The sequence below is a fragment of the Aplidium turbinatum genome, chromosome 4, assembly GCF_918807975.1.
Source record: "Aplidium turbinatum chromosome 4, kaAplTurb1.1, whole genome shotgun sequence".
Classification (NCBI taxonomy): Eukaryota; Metazoa; Chordata; class Ascidiacea; order Aplousobranchia; family Polyclinidae; genus Aplidium; species Aplidium turbinatum.
This window is the reverse complement of record NC_137475.1, coordinates 16586615-16605497: the sequence shown is the minus strand read 5'-3', so window position 1 is coordinate 16605497 and position 18883 is coordinate 16586615. Positions and strand designations below refer to the sequence as shown.

At 37.0% G+C, this 18883-nt stretch overlaps 1 protein-coding gene across 1 annotated transcript in view; it reads left to right on the top strand.

Moving 5' to 3' along the window:
- The window catches only part of LOC145768951 (uncharacterized), a 157592-nt gene that overhangs the window by 21221 nt on the left and 117488 nt on the right, over window positions 1-18883 (top strand). The window contains exons 5-12 of the mRNA XM_082580551.1: window positions 140-318; window positions 609-753; window positions 1518-1583; window positions 4790-4834; window positions 5911-6089; window positions 6360-6498; window positions 7977-8003; window positions 8564-8742. Of these exons, the coding sequence (XP_082436677.1) occupies window positions 140-318; window positions 609-753; window positions 1518-1583; window positions 4790-4834; window positions 5911-6089; window positions 6360-6498; window positions 7977-8003; window positions 8564-8742 (959 nt within the window). The remainder of the gene's footprint in view (window positions 1-139; window positions 319-608; window positions 754-1517; window positions 1584-4789; window positions 4835-5910; window positions 6090-6359; window positions 6499-7976; window positions 8004-8563; window positions 8743-18883) is intronic.

Sequence of the window (18883 nt, the reverse complement as noted above, 5' to 3'; positions counted from 1 at the left end):
GCGTATAAAAAACGTAACACAATTAGAAGATAAACATGACTATAAAGCGTATCAGTTACACCATCGGTCTACCATATAATCGTTTAGAATCATCTTTGTGTGGTTTGGACATATTCGTTGATGATTTTGTGTTATTCAGCGCCGTGTGGATTTGATAAAGCTGCAACTTACGCTCCACAAAACCTCTTTTCTCCTGGTTTTCCTCAAGTATACAGAAACAGCATTCGTTGCGAGTGGAGGATAACTGCTCCTCAAGGAAAAACCATCAATCTCAACTTCACCTACTTTGACACAGAAAACTGTTGTGATTATTTGGTTGTAAGTAAATTTTGTGTCCACGTTTCTATTTCGTATTGTGACCACTTTGCTACAATAGTGTGTAAGCTTCAATACAACGTGGGCATCAGAACTCAGGTTTGTGAAATAAAAAATTCAAGCAAAATTACATCCCCGGATGTGATCGCCTGGTCAAGCGACAAAATTATGGAGTCGTTATTCCCTCATTAAATGAAAACCAACTCTCACCGAACACAACTCGAATTTAACGTTTGATATTATTAACAGTGGTTCTTGTTGATTGTTACATGCTTTTTGTTGATGATATTTAGATATACGACTACGGAAAAGAAATATCAGACATCCGTGGAAGAAATCTTCCAGCCAGAACTATATCCTCGGAGTCAAACCAACTTATTTTAAGATTCGTCTCGGATTCATCAATCCCAGCTACTGGATTCCAATCGACTTTCCAAAGTATGTGTACAAAGTTGTTATCGTCTGAACAACTAAACCAATCAGTTAGTGTCATTTAAAGAGTGCTGGAGTCTTCTCTAATAGATTATTACTCTTTGATTTTATTGCTTTGTTAAACTAAGTAACTATATATTAAAAGTAATAATCACATTTGTTACATTAAGTGTTTTTTCTATACATAATATGTCCTTGATTGCAACTTATGTTAAATCAGTTATTAAAATTTAATGCCTACTTCATATAAAAAAATAACTGTTAAACACGTTTAAAATAAGTTTTTAAGATTTATTTCTGAATTGCTTTTTTCACTTGCTGTGGTCTTCGTAGTTGCTAACATGGTTGCTAATTGATTTGCTTGCCTGTGGGGAAAGTGACAAAATCATAACTGTTTAATTTAACAACATTGCTAGCATATTTTTTTTCTCAGATAGTTTTAACGCATTAATATGTTGAATTGTTCATATATCTTCCACAACGGAAACACTGTAAGGGTTTCGTAACATTGATATTTTAGTACTTCTACTAGAGAGATTATTAGAAAAGCACACAAGTGCAAACATTGCGCTAACATCCAATCAATTTATAGTAGGACAAGTAATTGAGCATAATTTTGTTGGTAGGCCAAATATGAAACAATTATTTTTTATCAAAATATGTATAACATACCTCGCAAATGCAACTTTACCATTGAACATTCCAATCTTGTTTTCAACATTGGATGTTTGGACATTTGTGGCTTGATAACTAACAACATCACCTTTCAGTTGCCGGAGAAGGTTTTGACGTCACAACTACTGAAGCACCAGTTGTTCACGTTGATCCACATAAAGGTGGGTAGTTTGCAGTGCAAGTTTTTATTTGGATAGATTTATAGTCTAGTCGCTGAATGGTTTGACCCGGAAAAAGTAATAGTAAGCTGAAATTTTGTCAGGAGGTTCGATTGGTGATGTGGAGTTCCAAAAAAAAAGCCCCGTGATTCCTCTTTGGGAATAGTGAGTTTTAGCCATTTTTCTATAATGGCAGCAGCTCCCATAGGCTAAAAATTCGAAATCCTCTGAAATCGATCTTGTATACCTCATTAGAAAGATGATTTAATGCTGAATCGCTTTCACATAAGAACTATGGTCATGAAATACACACATTTGAAGTTATTATAAGACTTGTTACTTAATGCAACAAACAGTGTACCTGCGTACCATCCTCATTTTTTAATCATAGATCGATTTCGCTATAGCGAAGTGTTTGTTTGTTGTACTCAATTCACTGTTTGTTGCATTGAGTAACAAGTCTTATAGTAATGATACAAAACAGTCAACCGCTTCAAGTGTACAGTTTGCTAGGTTGGTTCACAAAAACAGAAAAGTTTTATTAGTCACATTTGAAGTTATTAGCCATTAAATACGGACTACCTATAAGGCGGAATCCACCATTAGGCTTTAGCGTGGTGGATTTTTGTGAGGAGTGACATGCAATAAATTATCCCATGGTTAAAGCAGAGATTACGAAAAAGCATACGATTTTCCATTCGAAGTTACTTCTCAAACTGACTTTGGAAAAGTCAATATATAAACAAGTCTCCATAAAACTTGAAAATTAAAACCAATTGCACAGTGTAGACATTCAAAAGTTGCTGAATCTATAATATATTTGGAATATTTTATCCTGAATTACTCCCAAACCAATATTGACATATTTTTGATATTAAAACACAACTCACTCAAAAATTTTGACCGGTAAATAGCAAAATTGTAGAAATTATGTCAAAAAATGTGAAATTCACGATTTTACATTTTGGGACATTCCAAAAAAACACCGACCTAAATAGTAAAGGATCACTTTTCACTTATACCAAATTTAAGTTCGTAAATTTTTTTAAATCTTGTAACCAATGTCCAAGTACTGGCATTTCCAAATTTTATATTAGAATAAATCAAAGATATTCCGTCCATCGTCATTATCATCATCAATTCGCAATTCAAAGTTGTACTGAAGAGAGCTAAATGCTCGAAATCCGAATATACAACAAATTCATGTTGTGTATGAATTGGAATTAAAAGCGAATTGAAGTTCATCTGGTCCTTTGTCTCCATTCATAGAATTTGAGCATACGCTGACGACGCCCCCCTCTAGACGTGTGTAAAGCACACTGTCCCGTATGCTAAGTGAAGTCAAGCGAGGAACCTGTACGGTGACCCACGGCTGTCCTAAACGGCATTAGAAATTCTCGCAAACCCGCTCGCATTCCCTGTCTGCGAGGCAATTGGACAAAGGACGCCTCAAGTCGCTTTTCCTAATGGCTAAGAAGAGCAAGAAGTCGAAAAAAAAGGAATCAACAATCTTCGTCGTCCTTGGCCGTATAAAGGGACAACGGTTGTAGCGCAAATTGTTGTTCTTGTAATTTCTTGTTTAAGGTAACTTTCAGTGGATACGCCTCCTAGCTCTTATTGTCTTTCTCGAGGTTTGCTATATGCATTAAATTACAGTTTATACTGGTCCGCAAAGACGTTAAACTAGCGCAATGAAATTCCACGTCGATATTGTTAACGCAAGTTTCTCCACGTGTTAATTTTATTCGTAGGCCTTTATCCATTGTTCGTTCAACCGTTTCGCCACTGTCCAAATTGTTTGCTCCACGTTGGCAGTGATTGACGTTGGTTTTGCAATGCCATCGCTGTCAACGTGGAACCTTTTTCGCTATAAATACCAGTTCATTTGTAGTGTTGTTCATTCGCAATTCAAAGTTGTACTGAAGAGAGCTAAATGCTCGAAATCCGGATATACAACAAATTCATGTTGTGTATGAATTGGAATTAAAAGCGGATTGAAGTTCATCTGGTCCTTTGTCTCCATTCATAGAATTTGAGCATACGCTGACGACGACGACGATTATCATCACTTGTTTCGTAAACTTCGAGTATCTAATATTAATAACATTGATCTTAAGATATGAAATATCTGATCTGACTGCATGTCACCTGACATATAAATAGTTAAAGTCACTCTATACAACTAACATGATGGTCACATGACTTGCTTCTGTTGTAGTGAATAATGACGTTTTATACTTAGATTCATCTTTATTGACAAAAAGCTTGATTGTCCAAAAAATACATCGGTGGAAAACATTGAACTGAAGAATTGTTTCACCTCTTTATTTTCACATCCTTCACCATGACAACCACTGCATGCTGTTACACAACTGAGGTCATGCTTCTCACATGAGCATCTCTTTGCACCACATTGATTCTTCGTTGATTGGCATTTGCATCTTATATAACCTGCAGGACACACTTTAGAGCAACTTCATTGTCCGTTATTATTGGAGAATAGTTGTTATCTTCAAGTTTCCAGTCCCACTCCTCTTCCTTTGACTTTATTTCACTATTGCTTAACAATTTCCGTATGGCTACTTGATGATGTGCACGAAGAGCATGGTAATAAGCTGCTCTACTTGTTGGTGGCATTTTTTGTGGTTCCAACATATCTTTGGTTGCCATCTCCATATACTGCTGCCATTATAGAAAAATGGCCAAAACTCACTATTCCTTAAGGGGAATCATGGAGCTTTTTTTTGGTCACTGCACATCATCAATAGAACCATCTGGCAAAGTTTCAGCTTAATAGTTTTTCTTTCCGTGTTTGACCATATTTTTAAGTTCAGCGACTGGACTATCAGTCCAGTTGGATTAGAGACGGTTCAAACGTTTCAAGGGTTGTGAGTTGAAATTGTGTTATATCCAGCAACCTCTAGTTTAGTGGTTTTCAACCTGGGGGTCGCTCAATGGTTTTGTGAGAGTCGCGACCATCAGCTTTGTTTGTCGCGACCATCGACATTGATCTTGCTGTTTAGAAAAAATAGTTGCTCGGGGAAGCGAGGTTGCAAGATATTTAAAATCAACATAAGAGGTCGTTCTCTAAAAACGGTTGGGAACCACTGCTCTAGTTATTATAAAGGTTTTCAACATGAAAGTGGGATGTAGAATTTATTATGTATCAGAAATGGAAATAGTTTATTAATAAATCCTTTATGTTTCAGTTGTGGTGACAACACCAGTTTCTTCATCAACTCGGACTCCGTCAGGTATAGATTTACATCTGAGTTTTATGTCTTGTTGTTTATATTTTCTTAAAAGTAAACCCCCTTTAACTGCCACGCTTTTTTTGATGCATTTTTCAGAATTTAGCTTGAGCAAAGCTTTGATTTTGAACTGCTGTATTTTGAGAACGGTAACTGCCAGAAAAAATAAATAAAACATGAAAGTTGTTGCATTTTCAACAGTCTTTTACAATATGTTTACAAATTTTGTGTATTTTTTTTTAAATGCTTTAAATGACTAAAATTTCTGACAAACTACAAAACTTTTGTGTTTTTTTTTACTTTTTTTGTTTCCGTCTTGATAACTGAAAAAAAAACACCTTTAAACTGCGGTAAACGTTACCGCTAGACGTCAGGCAAGTGTCAAGCTTTCCACGCGACGTTGTCAGGGTAATGTTTATGCGTTATGCGAAGTAAGAGCCGCCTAAACTTCACTTTGCACAAAAAATAAAAATTTTCTGTAAATGATTGAAAATTGCAAAAAAATTTCAAACACAAACCTAGTAATTTTTTCAACTTTTAGACAATACAAGTCTTCCTCTTTCTAAAAAAAGTAAGACCCATGCAGTTTGGCAAACAAAGACCAGAGTTATGGTGATTTCAAAAAGTGTGTATTTTTTAGGGCTTGTGATCTTTAAAGAGCCCGTGGCAGTTAAAGGGTTAAAGAAATGGGATAATTCTTGTTTATTTAAGATTTAGACAATTTCTTGCTAAAAAGATTTAGTTTTAATAATAAATTGCTCTAGCCCGGATGGACCTCAACAAGAATCATGTTTACACCCTGCAGGCTATGATAGCACGTCTAAAAATAATAGTTCTAGTTCCGACCAAAGCGTTCACTGCAACAAAACAGATGCTGTTTTTTTAGAGAATATTGTTCAAAGTGTCAACGTGTAAAGAAATATAATAGTAATGGTACAACGGAGGCATGATTTTGCGGCTGGTTGTAAGATTTAATGGCAAGTTTCTTCATAACCTCTCATTACCGTGATTACAACATAATATATTCACAACGATTAAAGCTTTTATATTAAGTAATACGTACCACCGGCTCTTCTTAGCACCATGTGGCTTTATTCGGCAAGCTCACGATTTTGCACAACATCTTAATTCTCCTGGATGGCCGGGAAACTATCCCGAAAGCATGCAGTGCGAATGGCGGTTAACAGCTTCTGAAGGGAAACAAGTACAACTAGATTTCAAGTTCGTTGAACTAGAAGAGTGCTGTGACACAGTGCAGGTAGAAACATATTGTTTATAATATAACTTCTTGAAAAATGTTACATTAGCCTAAATACAAGTGATATAAGTTTCTATTTTAAATACTTAACAGTTTCCCTTAAAGTAGCCTACGCAAGACAAATGGCATATTGCAATGCCACCACAATGAGTTGGGATAAAAAACAGGCACATTTTATGAAGTGCATATAAGAGCTTGATTTTAAATGTAAGCCTCAAATTCTAACGTATTTTGTCTTTTTGGCCTTTGCATATTTGTACATAAATGAAGATTTTTGACTCATCCGCACTGCTTGGTCCAGTGAAGAAGGTTTTCGGCACTCAGTTCAAATCCACAACCGGAACTTTATTGGTTCGATTTAAATCTGACGGCACCGTGCAAAAGAAAGGATTCCAATCAGTTTTCAGAGGTAACTTTGTTCAATGTCTATTGCAATTAAGTGTGACAATAAAATAAATTAAAGCATGTCATGTAACGATTGTTACAACTTAAGAAAAAAAGTCTTCTTGAACACCATTTGCTGAAGACCAATTCTATAGTCTCACTAATCGTTTAATCTTCAGTCAAGTATTATTATAAATTATTTTTAACATCGACTGAAGCTGAGTGAAGTTTCTGAACGGCGATCGGATGGCGGTCGGTTCGGCACTTAGCAGAACACTTGGATGTGTGTTTGCCTATACACACTCACTGACATATTTGAAAGTAGACAAGATGATTTTCTTCTATGCCTTTCAATCTACTCAATCTGATTGTTCAACTACTGAGCATCAGACTGGATAAGACAAAACTGTTCTGTTCACACATGACGATATCTTTCTTCATTGCTTTAATTTTGTTTGTTACATCGACCTGTCCTTGACCGATCCATCTTTTTTTTCCAAACCAAAAGCAGCAGTGACTAGCTATTTTGGCCAGCTATCATACATTTCGTCAACAAATTTAAAGCCTTTGTGGTCTTTTTTATGGATTTGCATGTGCTTGTGAAACTTTAAAATAATTCAAAATACAATGAACACTTTTTACACTCAAAGCAAACATTTAAAAATTCATGGATTGAACTTCTTCGGAATGATTTGTTGTGCTTTATGGTAGGCCTACAGCTAAGTAAACACTCCACTGCATGAACAAATTAGCAAACATTAATTACTTTGATTGGGATATACTGTAGAATACGACAACTGACAGACTTACTTTATTATTATTCCGCTATAACTTGCATCAAACAAGAATGTCCATATTCGAATTAAAAAAATACGCAAAAATCTCTCTTTAAATCTCAAATCACCCAAACTCTGTTATTATCTAAAGTTTAAACAGATCAAGAACAAACGAATGCTAGGAAAAAAGGGTACAAACTTTTTATGCAACGAGTGGCCTACAATCTCCCACAGAACACATCTGGGAAGAAATAAGAAAATTGTCCAAAATCGCGAAATATTGAGACTTTTTTACCCTGTTTTACAGCCAATTGTTTTAAATCAATACTTATTATTATTATTATATTATTGACACTATCAATACTTCTCCAGCTATTTCAGTATTCTGTGCTTAAACATTTGTTACTGTCGTAAAGTTTTTAAGCTTAATAAATACTCTGCAAGCTTACTGTCGATTAGCTACCTACATCTACTATACAAGTTCTTCAACTACTTTTTCAAACAATTCAACAATTGTAGCAAGAATTGACAGCGATAGACACCGTGTTTCGCCCATGAGGCTGGGCTCGTCAATATCGCACCACTTTTCTTACCACAAATGGCAAGCGTGGAGGCTATACGTTATGGTTAGCGAATCGCAACTGCTCGCTGTACTAGTGAGTGCTCAGCCTTGTGCAGATAGCGGGAAGAACGCTCCTTCACTACTTCTTAATATTTATTTATTCAGAAACGGATTCGTTGGAGATTGGGCCGGGTATGAATGTTTCTTGTTGGTTTTTTAAATGGTAAAAATGTGGCACTGCCGTGGCACTGTCGAATAAAATTGGCATGACAAGAGAAGTCTTAATCAATTACTCTGTAGCTTACACGAGCTTTGGTTGCACATTTACTTTGGTTATCATGATTATCATTTTCAGTTCAAATTTATTGAGCCTAATGCAGTATATACCTATAGATAGATCATGTCTATAGGTTATAAAGGGATTGGTAGACCTATTGAAATTTCCAAATTGCGCTGTCCAATGAAATGTTTGAAGTTATGTGTTTTCGAGTGGGTTATAATTTGGTAACAAGTTATAATCTGAGGCAACACTTTCAAATCTGTTACACTCCGCAAGCACTAATTTAATTTTTAGATAAAACATAAAAAGCTGGCATCGAAAAATATTGAATAATGATATTATTGATGGTTTCATATTAGATTATCGCCCTTATTGTAGTAATTGAATTATGAATGATTTCTACGACACAACCATGGTTTCGTATTTTCATAGAATATATTATAGCTTCTCATATATTCAATCTTAATTTCAGCTCCTTGTGGCTTTATCGCCATAGCTAAGTCTGGAAAGCAGCCTTTAAACTCTCCTGGCTGGCCTGGACATTATGCAGATAACTTAGCTTGCACATGGACTCTGCAAGCTAGGCCAGGAAAACAGGTCTCACTTGAGTTCACATCGATCAACGTTGAGGAATGCTGTGATTTGGTAAAGGTAAGTGATAGTGTGGTGCAGCAGTTGTAGTCACAATGTGCGAAGTATTGGTTTTTATTATGCTTGTATATTTGTTTTCATAGCTACTAATTTGATGAATTAAAACATAATGTTGAAGTGATTTCAGATAACTTGTCTTCTTTTTTGCGTACCACGCCTTTTCCAGGCTTAAGCGTTCATGCATAGTTCTTTGCAGTTATCCCGGTATTTAACTGTATTAAAAATTGTTGCGGTTGGAAGGTGAAGATGATCATTGAGGTTATTGAAAAGCAAGGCGCTGTTTTCCACCAGCTCGTTTTTCTTTGGTCTTTCCACAAAAAGCAGTGTGTTCTAATTTTTCCTTCCTCTTGACATGGCCAAAAAACTTGTTTGTCGCTTGATGATATTTATCAAGAGGGTTTTAGTTTGATTGGTTTGAGTTAGTACGTCTTCTTTTGCTTTGTGGCTGATGTATGATATTCGTTGCACTTTTCGAGAGAACTACATTTCAGCGGCGTTTAAATATCTCTGTTTTTGCAATTGATTAAGTTTGATTGAGTTTCGCTTTCAGCAGCGTGATTGTTGCCTACTTCACAATGTAGATTTTAACGACCTGTTTTAGCCTGATGCTGAGTGTTCGCTGTGGTAATAGCGAATTGGACTAGTTTTCGGAACCCATTCCCTAGTCATGTGCTATGACGAATGGTAACGAAGACAGTGAGGATCATGCAGTTATGCAGTTGATTATGCAGTCAGTACAGCATAATCTCTGTGCTTCTTTGCTTAGCGTCTAGGTTTCAGATCCATACAGCAAAATAGAAAAGCCTGTGGCTCATCGCCTGTGGCTCATCGTTCCTTTTGTGTGTGTTCTAATTGTTTTGTCCAATGCCTGTAGTCTACACCTCACGTGATCTGTTTCCCACCGCATAATTTACTCGCAACCATTCTCGTATCATTTGTTCAGTTTGTGCTTTCAGTCCAGAGTGTCGTTACAGTTACAGTGCATAGTCAAATTTATCTTACGATTTTTCATTTTATGTATTGCAGATTTAATTCCTGATGAGGACACACGTACGTGTCGAAAACGTTTGAGTTTATTTTATTTAATTATGTTATATTTTGTGTGAAATAAAGTATGCTAAACCCGCTAAAGTTACTATGTTTTATTTCTCTATGGTTCAAAATAGAAAAGATATACCACGCTTCCTTGTTGTGAATTCTAAATTTTTGTTTCGAAGAATGTATGCAGTGTTTTGGAAAGCTTGTTTCGCTTGAGCAATTCTTATTTTAATCTCTTTTTTTGCATTTAGCATCATTCGAAGTGAACGATCGAACGAGTTCACTCGTACGATTTGTTTGAAATCAATGTATTTTGTATGGCGATGTCACAATCAATTATGCATAGCCTGGACGGCAGTCTACCTTTTTATTTTGGAATGGTGGAACTATTTTATTGCATAATTTCTGTTATGGTGTTTCGACCATTCTGACCGATAATAACCTTTAGTTACCCAATCTTTTATTGTGAAATCTGCTTTTAGAAAGGTTTTGTGTACGTGATATTCTGGAAACTTTTTTGACTTGTTTACCTGAAGAATAAATTCTAGTGATGTAATATTAGCCTATAGTCTCTGGAAGCTTATGGTCCAAGCAAACGTGTTATAAATATCAGCGTGATTTGATTTTTATTATTAGAATTGTGTATTATGGGGATTAGAAGTTAAAAAGTATATAGAAAACGATTCTAAAGCTCCAGTTGATAAACCCATAGTAAAAGTGGAAGTTATTGCCAATTGTAAAGTAGCTGTTTTTTGTGATAATTTAACAGATGGTTTATTGTGATAATTTAACAGGTGTGTATAGTTTAATGCCTAATGTGGCCTCCACCTTCTTTCAATATTGCACGAACACGGTCTGGCATGGATTCGATTAGATTTTTGCAGTTTTCTGCAATTTTGGGTCCCGAAACCACCTGAATGATGGCCTCCATGAGCTTCCTTGTGGTGGTGCAGTCCTTCTTGCGTAATCGTGCCTTGATTATGTTCCAACAATTTTTGATAGAATTGCCAGGCCAATCTAACACAGTAATCTTGTTTTTATTCAAAAAGTTAGTGTTTTTTTTTAGAAGAATAGCATGGTGCTAGATCTTGCTGAAAAATGACCCCACCTTTTGGAAATGCTCTTTGCAGGTCTGGGATAACTTTTTTTGTGATCACATCGACATATCATTCAGAATTCATCATTCCTTCCACTGGAAACAGTGATCCAACACCACTGTGGCTAAAATTTACCCAGAACATCTTTTATGTGGATGTTTTTACACATTGTTTGACAAGGTAGGACTTCAGCGTCTTAACATTCCTTAGAACTCACAAACCTCGCATGATGCCATTCTTCTGAAAAAAACACTAATTTTTTGAATAAAAACAAGATTACTGTGTTAGATTGGCCTGGCAATTCTCTGGATTTAAATCCTATCGAAAATTTGTGGAGCATAATCAAGGCACGATTACGCAGGAAGGACTGCACCACCATAAGGAAGCTCATGGAGGCCATCATTCAGGTGTGGTTTCGGGACCCAAAAATTGCAGAAAACTGCAAAAAACTATTCAAATCTATGCCAAACCGTGTTCGTGCAATATTCAAAGAAGGTGGAGGCCACATTAGGTATTAAACTATACACATCTGTTAAATTATCACAATAAACCAAATATACACAAATTCAGCCTGTTTTCTAGACAGTTTCAATTAATTCGAACAATACTGTAGTAGAGTATATTTATTTTGAAATAAACGAAGTCGTTTGCTGTTCAGAATTTGATTTCTTTATGTGAGAAGTGGTGAACCATTCGTTAGTTTAGGCATTGTATAGTTTGGAACATTTCTTCAGTAGAACAATGATCTATAACACTGGTCAACGCAATTTTTCTTGTATGAGGTTTTTCAATGAATTTAGGGTAATTTGGGGGCGCTGAATTCGGAGCTGGTGTTAGTTTTTGCTCATCACATTGTGTTTATATGAAAACTTTTTTTAAATTGATATTTTTTACCAATTCAAGTTATAAACATTATGTTGCGTTAATAGTCTGGGAGCCTACGACAGAAGATTTCACCCCATAAGGTACAAAAGGTTTGACCCCTTGAAGTTACTGGGGTCAACCATGTCACTCACAAAAAGTATGGAAGATTGACCGCACCGGGTGGATCTGGACCCTAGAGCCCCCTAAAAAGCCCAAAAAGGGGGTTAATTTCACCCCATAAGGTACATGGACCAAACTTGGTGAAAACGAAGTTCTATGTCAGGACATCACAAAAATATCAAATCTAACAATATTTTCGGGTGGAAAGGTGATGTAAGACTCCCCCCAAAGTGACCCCCCAGGGGGTTAATTTCACCCCATAAGGTACATGGACCAAAGTTGGTCAAAACGAAGTCTTATGTCAGGACATCACAAAAATATCAAATCTAACAATATTTTCGGGTGGAAAGGTGATGTAAGATGCCTTCAAAGTGACTTCCCTTAATGTGACCCCCTCGGAAGGTTTATTCCACCCCATAAGGTACATGGACCAAACTTGGTCAAAATGAAGTCTTATGTCAGGACATCACAAAAATATCAAATCTAACAATATTTTCGGGTGGAAAGGTGATGTAAGATGACTTCAAAGTGACTTTCCTTAATGTGACCCCCTCGGAAGGTGTATTTCACCCCATAAAGTACATGGACCAAACTTGGTCAAAACGAAGTCTTATGTCAGGACATCACAAAAATATCAAATCTAACAATATTTTCGGGTGGAAAGGTGATGTAAGATGTCATCAAAGTGACCCCCAGAGGGTTTATTTCACCATAGAGTACATGGACCAAACGTGGTCAAAACGAAGTCTTCTAGGGCACCACAAAATATCAAATCTAACAATACTCTCAGTTGGAAAGGTGATAAAAGACCTACCCAAAAGTGAATCTCCTCCTATAGTTTAATTTACTTCATCCCTTTCTCGAACCAACCTTGGTGTAACGAAAGTGCTATGCCAGGACAGTACGAATGGATTAAATTTAAAAATATTTTTATATAGGTTTTGATGAAATACATTCACAAGCTGTCCCATGATGCATGAAATGGAACTATAGCCTACTTTACAAAAAGTTTTTGTATAAATCATATTAAGTCAATCGAAAAAAGGCAACAGGACATGACAATACATGGCTTTGTAACACCAAAAACAGAAAGTACACAAGAAGCATATAGGCTACAGTAGCCAGAAAATTGATCCAAGATCTTGATACCACCACTAAATGTGGACTTAATCGAACAACTGACTATCCAAATCAAAACGTTTCGAAATGAATCATTTGGAACGTTAATTTAGGCAGTAATGAACATTTTCCAGCTGCTACAATAAATAACCTAATAAACCCAATGCAGTAAATTTTTGTTTAATGCCATTTGCTTCATGTCTCCAATCAGTTATCGTAACTGTTCATTCATAAACAGAGATTGTTCGTGTAAATGTAAACGGTCGTTTCTTTATTCTTCATTGTCACTGCTGTCGCTTTCACTTTCTTCATCTTATTCTTCAGATTCATACAATTCTCCTGTTATATACAGAGATAAAGCAAGCTGTCTGCGATGTACCAGCCCCAAGCAATGTGGTTATCCGCACGTCTGACACTGACTGTCTTGTAATTGGCTTAGGTTGCTATGGAACTTTTGATCCTTCATTAAAGATATGGATAGAAGCTGGCTTGCAAAGCAATAACACGCAGCGGTACATCAACATCAACCAGCTGCATAGGCCTACCGCACTTGGAGTGACGATTTGCAAGTGTTTACCTGCATATCATGCCTTTACAGATTCTGATTACACCTCGTCATTCAGCAGGAAAGGGAAAGTGCGGCCGCTGAAATTACTCCAAGGAAACCACGAAGCGCAGGCAGCTTTTAGCCAACTCGGACACGACAAAGAAATTAGTGAAGACACTATCATCGCCATAGAGAACTTTGTGTGTAACATGTACAAAAACAAGAAAATTAATTATGTCAACGAAGTCCGTTTACAAATGTTTTTAGACGGCTACAAACCCAAAAAAGAAAATGAAAGGATATCATGCATACCAGAAGCTACTGTAGATAGTAGTACTCTACCACTTTGTTTACGAGTACTTCTCCAGAAGACAAGGCGCACACATCTCATCACAAGATGGTGGTTATCTTCAACTAGAAGTGAACAAGCAGCAACGTTGCTGCTAGAGTATGGCTGGAAAGAAGAAGGAGGTTCTTATAAAGTGGTGTGGTTTGAAGGTAAAGGTATAAAGCATCTTTAGATGTCTCTGCGTGGAATCTGATCTCATCCAGGAAAGTCAAGAAGAAGGTAAACAGCATTGGATGTCGCTTGGGTTACCCTTTATAAATATAAAACTTTCTCCTGGTCTATCAGTCGTTTACTTTCTTACTGTAAACATTAGCCAATAACTGGCTGTAAAGTTTCGTTTTAGGAACCTATAACCAATAGTTTCTGCAATCTTGAGAAAAATGCCTGGGTGCACTAAATAACAAATAAATGTTGAACTTTTTCCAGTTAATAGTAAGTTGCAATGTTGCATTATTCGAAGAAAAATAGACGTCTGTAAAAGATAATAAAATTACTATTGTATGTTACGCATATCTGTAGTGCATAATAGCAATTGTTTCGTACAGTCTTTATTTCTCTGTATATAACAGGAGAATTGTATGAATCTGAAGAATAAGACGAAGAAAGTAAAAGCGACACCAGTGATTGATTGATTGATTGAATCTTTATCCTCGGACTGGGAAAGCTTCTTGCAGAGCTTAATCCTGGCAGTTTCGCATACTTGTAGAGGCTTTGAATCACTGGCGCAGGCCCGGTCACCGAGATTGACTGAGTGAAGTTTCCGATTGTTGAAGGCTTGTTGTCGGGGAATTATTCCATCCATTAGATGCCGCTGAATGGAGAGCAGCCCTTAACGTGCGTTGCTCAAGCGCACACCCCGAGAGTCGAACCAGCGCCGCTATTGATCTTGAAGCTTCTTCGTTCCAGAAGTGACGCGCTAACCAATTGAGTTACCGTTTACATTTACACAAACAATCTCTGTTTATGAATGAACAGTTACAATAACTGATTGGAGACATGAAGCAAATGGCATTAAACAAAAATTTACTACATTGGGTTTATTGGGTTATTTATTGTAGCAGCTGGAAAATGTTCATTACTGCCTAAATTAACGTTCCAAATGATTCATTTCGAAACGTTTTGATTTGGATAGTCAGTTGTTCGATTAAGTCCACATTTAGTGGTGGTATCAAGATCTTGGATCAATTTTCTGGCTACTGTAGCCTATATGCTTCTTACGTACTTTCTGTTTTTGGTGTTACAAAGCCATGTATTGTCATGTCCTGTTGCCTTTTTTCGATTGACTTAATATGATTTATACAAAAACTTTTTGTAAAGTAGGCTATAGTTCCATTTCATGCATCATGGGACAGCTTGTGAATGTATTTCATCAAAACCTATATAAAAATATTTTTAAATTTAATCCATTCGTACTGTCCTGGCATAGCACTTTCGTTACACCAAGGTTGGTTCGAGAAAGGGATGAAGTAAATTAAACTATAGGAGGAGATTCACTTTTGGGTAGGTCTTTTATCACCTTTCCAACTGAGAGTATTGTTAGATTTGATATTTTGTGGTGCCCTAGAAGACTTCGTTTTGACCACGTTTGGTCCATGTACTCTATGGTGAAATAAACCCTCTGGGGGTCACTTTGATGACATCTTACATCACCTTTCCACCCGAAAATATTGTTAGATTTGATATTTTTGTGATGTCCTGACATAAGACTTCGTTTTGACCAAGTTTGGTCCATGTACTTTACCGGGTGAAATACACCTTCCGAGGGGGTCACATTAAGGAAAGTCACTTTGAAGTCATCTTACACCACCTTTCCACCCGAAAATATTGTTAGATTTGATATTTTTGTGATGTCCTGACATAAGACTTCATTTTGACCAAGTTTGGTCCATGTACCTTATGGGGTGGAATAAACCTTCCGAGGGGGTCACATTAAGGGAAGTCACTTTGAAGGCATCTTACATCACCTTTCCACCCGAAAATATTGTTAGATTTGATATTTTTGTGATGTCCTGACATAAGACTTCATTTTGACCAAGTTTGGTCCATGTACCTTATGGGGTGGAATAAACCTTCCGAGGGGGTCACATTAAGGGAAGTCACTTTGAAGGCATCTTACATCACCTTTCCACCCGAAAATATTGTTAGATTTGATATTTTTGTGATGTCCTGACATAAGACTTCGTTTTGACCAACTTTGGTCCATGTACCTTATGGGGTGAAATTAACCCCCTGGGGGGTCACTTTGGGGGGAGTCTTACATCACCTTTCCACTCGAAAATATTGTTAGATTTGATATTTTTGTGATGTCCTGACATAGAACTTCGTTTTCACCAAGTTTGGTCCATGTACCTTATGGGGTGAAATTAACCCCCTTTTTGGGCTTTTTAGGGGGCTCTAGGGTCCAGATCCACCCGGTGCGGTCAATCTTCCATACTTTTTGTGAGTGACATGGTTGACCCCAGTAACTTCAAGGGCTCAAACCTTTTGTACCTTATGGGGTGAAATCTTCTGTCGTAGGCTCTCGGTCTATAAAGCACCCCTATATGGTATAATGTGTGCAATGGGAGGCAGCCATTCCCTTAAAAATGGTTTTCCAAAACTACTTTTGTGATTGCATTGTTTGCATCATTATTGACTGCAGTATACAAACCTTAAGTCTGTTTGAAAAGTACAATTTGAAACACTGTGCTCATCACTGGTAAGGCACCACTGAAAATATGGTTTTGTTTAGTTAAAACAATGAAAACTATTAATAACTACAAAAAGTGCTCAATGCCAAGCAAAAAGGCAAAGCAGAGCGAATTAAATCAAATATAGTTATTACTATCTGAAGCCTTTATTTGTAAAGGCTTCAGATAGTAATAACTATATTTGGTTTTGTTTAGTTGGGTCTGCTACTATTCGGCGAGTCCGATTCGGCGAGTCCGATTCGACTAGTCCGATTCGGCGAGTTCCCTATTCGGCGAGAGCCCTTTTCGGCGAGTGCCCTATTCGGCGAGTTTTTGAAATTTTTAAAAGGAAATTATCGGGTACATAGCCTAATTATAATTGCCGTTTTTACATCGTTTTAACGTCGCTAAACGTTGAAATCGGGCAGAAAGGAATAAAAAGAAAATGTTATTTTTAAATGCAAACCGCAACAGCTTCGCAGTAAATAATCACTAGAACGAGTAGCGATGCTACAATCCCACTCCAGACAAAAAAATCTGTCATTTTTACATTGATTTAACGTCTGCAGACGTTGAATCAATGTAAAAATGACTAATTTTGATGCCTGTGACATAGCAAAAATCTACCATTTTGCGTCGATTCAATGTCATCAGATGTTGAATGCACCCAAAAACAACATAATTTGCTACGTTGACGCAGCGTGCGTTTAACTTAATGCGCTTGCAAACAGCCTCGCTGTCGCTTTGAAAAGTTGAAACCTCTGCAGAGAATTGTCGCGGCAGTGAATCGGCTGCTGTGAAAATGAACTTGAAGTCTCGGCCCGAGGTTACCACTAACCAACGTAACAAGGGCTGGTACAAACCGCATTGCCCACAGTCGCACAAGCGGCATAATCAACACAACAACGGACTCGCGCAAACTGCATGGCGCACACACGTACGTTGCCATAGAAACCCGATCAAAGGCGGGGAATATGCGCATCTTTTGTTTCATCTGCAACACGAAAACGGGCGTATTACAGCGAATTGGAACTTGAAAGCTGGTCAGCCATAAGTTGCGATATTGTAGTGAAAAGGGAGCAATGTCAAGTCACAAACTTAATCAAACGTCTCTCTGTAACTATTTTTCAAGGGCTGTTTACGGATGTCAGCAACTTTTAAATTTATTAAAGGTGACGTGCTGTTGAATTGCTGTAAACACGAATGATTTTGCTATCAACAGGTATATTTTCAAGCATATGATCAAGTTAGTATTTTCATTCTATTTACAGTATACCTTTTAGTAAACCTTTTCGTCTCTTGTTTCATGCTAATAAATCTAGTTTGTTGCTAAACTTTATGTTGCGCTTAGCTTAAAGAGTCGCAGTCCATCAACCGCTAGCCAACGCAGACGCATAGCATGTGTTTTGGTCGAGCTTTGTTTATAATAATTAACGGCAGGTCGAACGTAGCGATAACTCCTAGTGTGGCAATAAAAGCAATCCTAGTGTGGCGACATAATTACGTCATCCATCTGCGTGACATTTCGCTGAATTTACGTTGCTGCTGATGAAACACGCTTTCGCCCCCACGGCCAAAAAAATAGTTAGGCGCCTATGATTTTTAACTATTCAAAAGTACTAACTTATAGACATATATAAACATTATTTTTTTTGTAACATTTTCTTTGTTTTATTTTTCCTTCATATCTTAAATTTTTCTGAAGGTGATGCAACCTTGCCAAATTTCTTTAACTCAATAACTTACTTCGGTCACAAGCACGTTTTAACGTTCGCGTTTTGTCGCTTTTACATTTTTCTACACCTTTGCTATGTTGACGTGAATTGTTTTTGATATCATGATCAGAAAGATAAACAACTGAACTGACATGACGAATTCAAGCACGTTTTAACGTTCGCGTTTTGTCGCTTCTACCTTTGCTATGTTGACGTGTATTGTTTTTGATATGATGGTCAAAAATAAATATAACTGAACTGACATGACGAATTTTAATTTAATAGATCAAACATTTTATTTTTATTCCTTTCTGCACGATTTCAACGTTTAGCGACGTTAAAACGATGTAAAAACGGCAATTGCAATTAGGCTACGGTACCCGATAATTTCCTTTTAAAAATTTCAAAAACTCGCCGAATAGGGCACTCGCCGAAAAAGGCTCTCGCCGAATAGGGAACTCGCCGAATCGGACTAGTCGAATCGGACTCGCCGAAACGGGCCATTCCGTGTTTAGTTATGTGTCTTTCTCACAGAATTGAATTTGCAGATTTAAACTAAACATACCGTACGCAAGAAAAGGTAATATTGGTAATCTTAAAATAGGGGTTGACGGAGTTAGCCA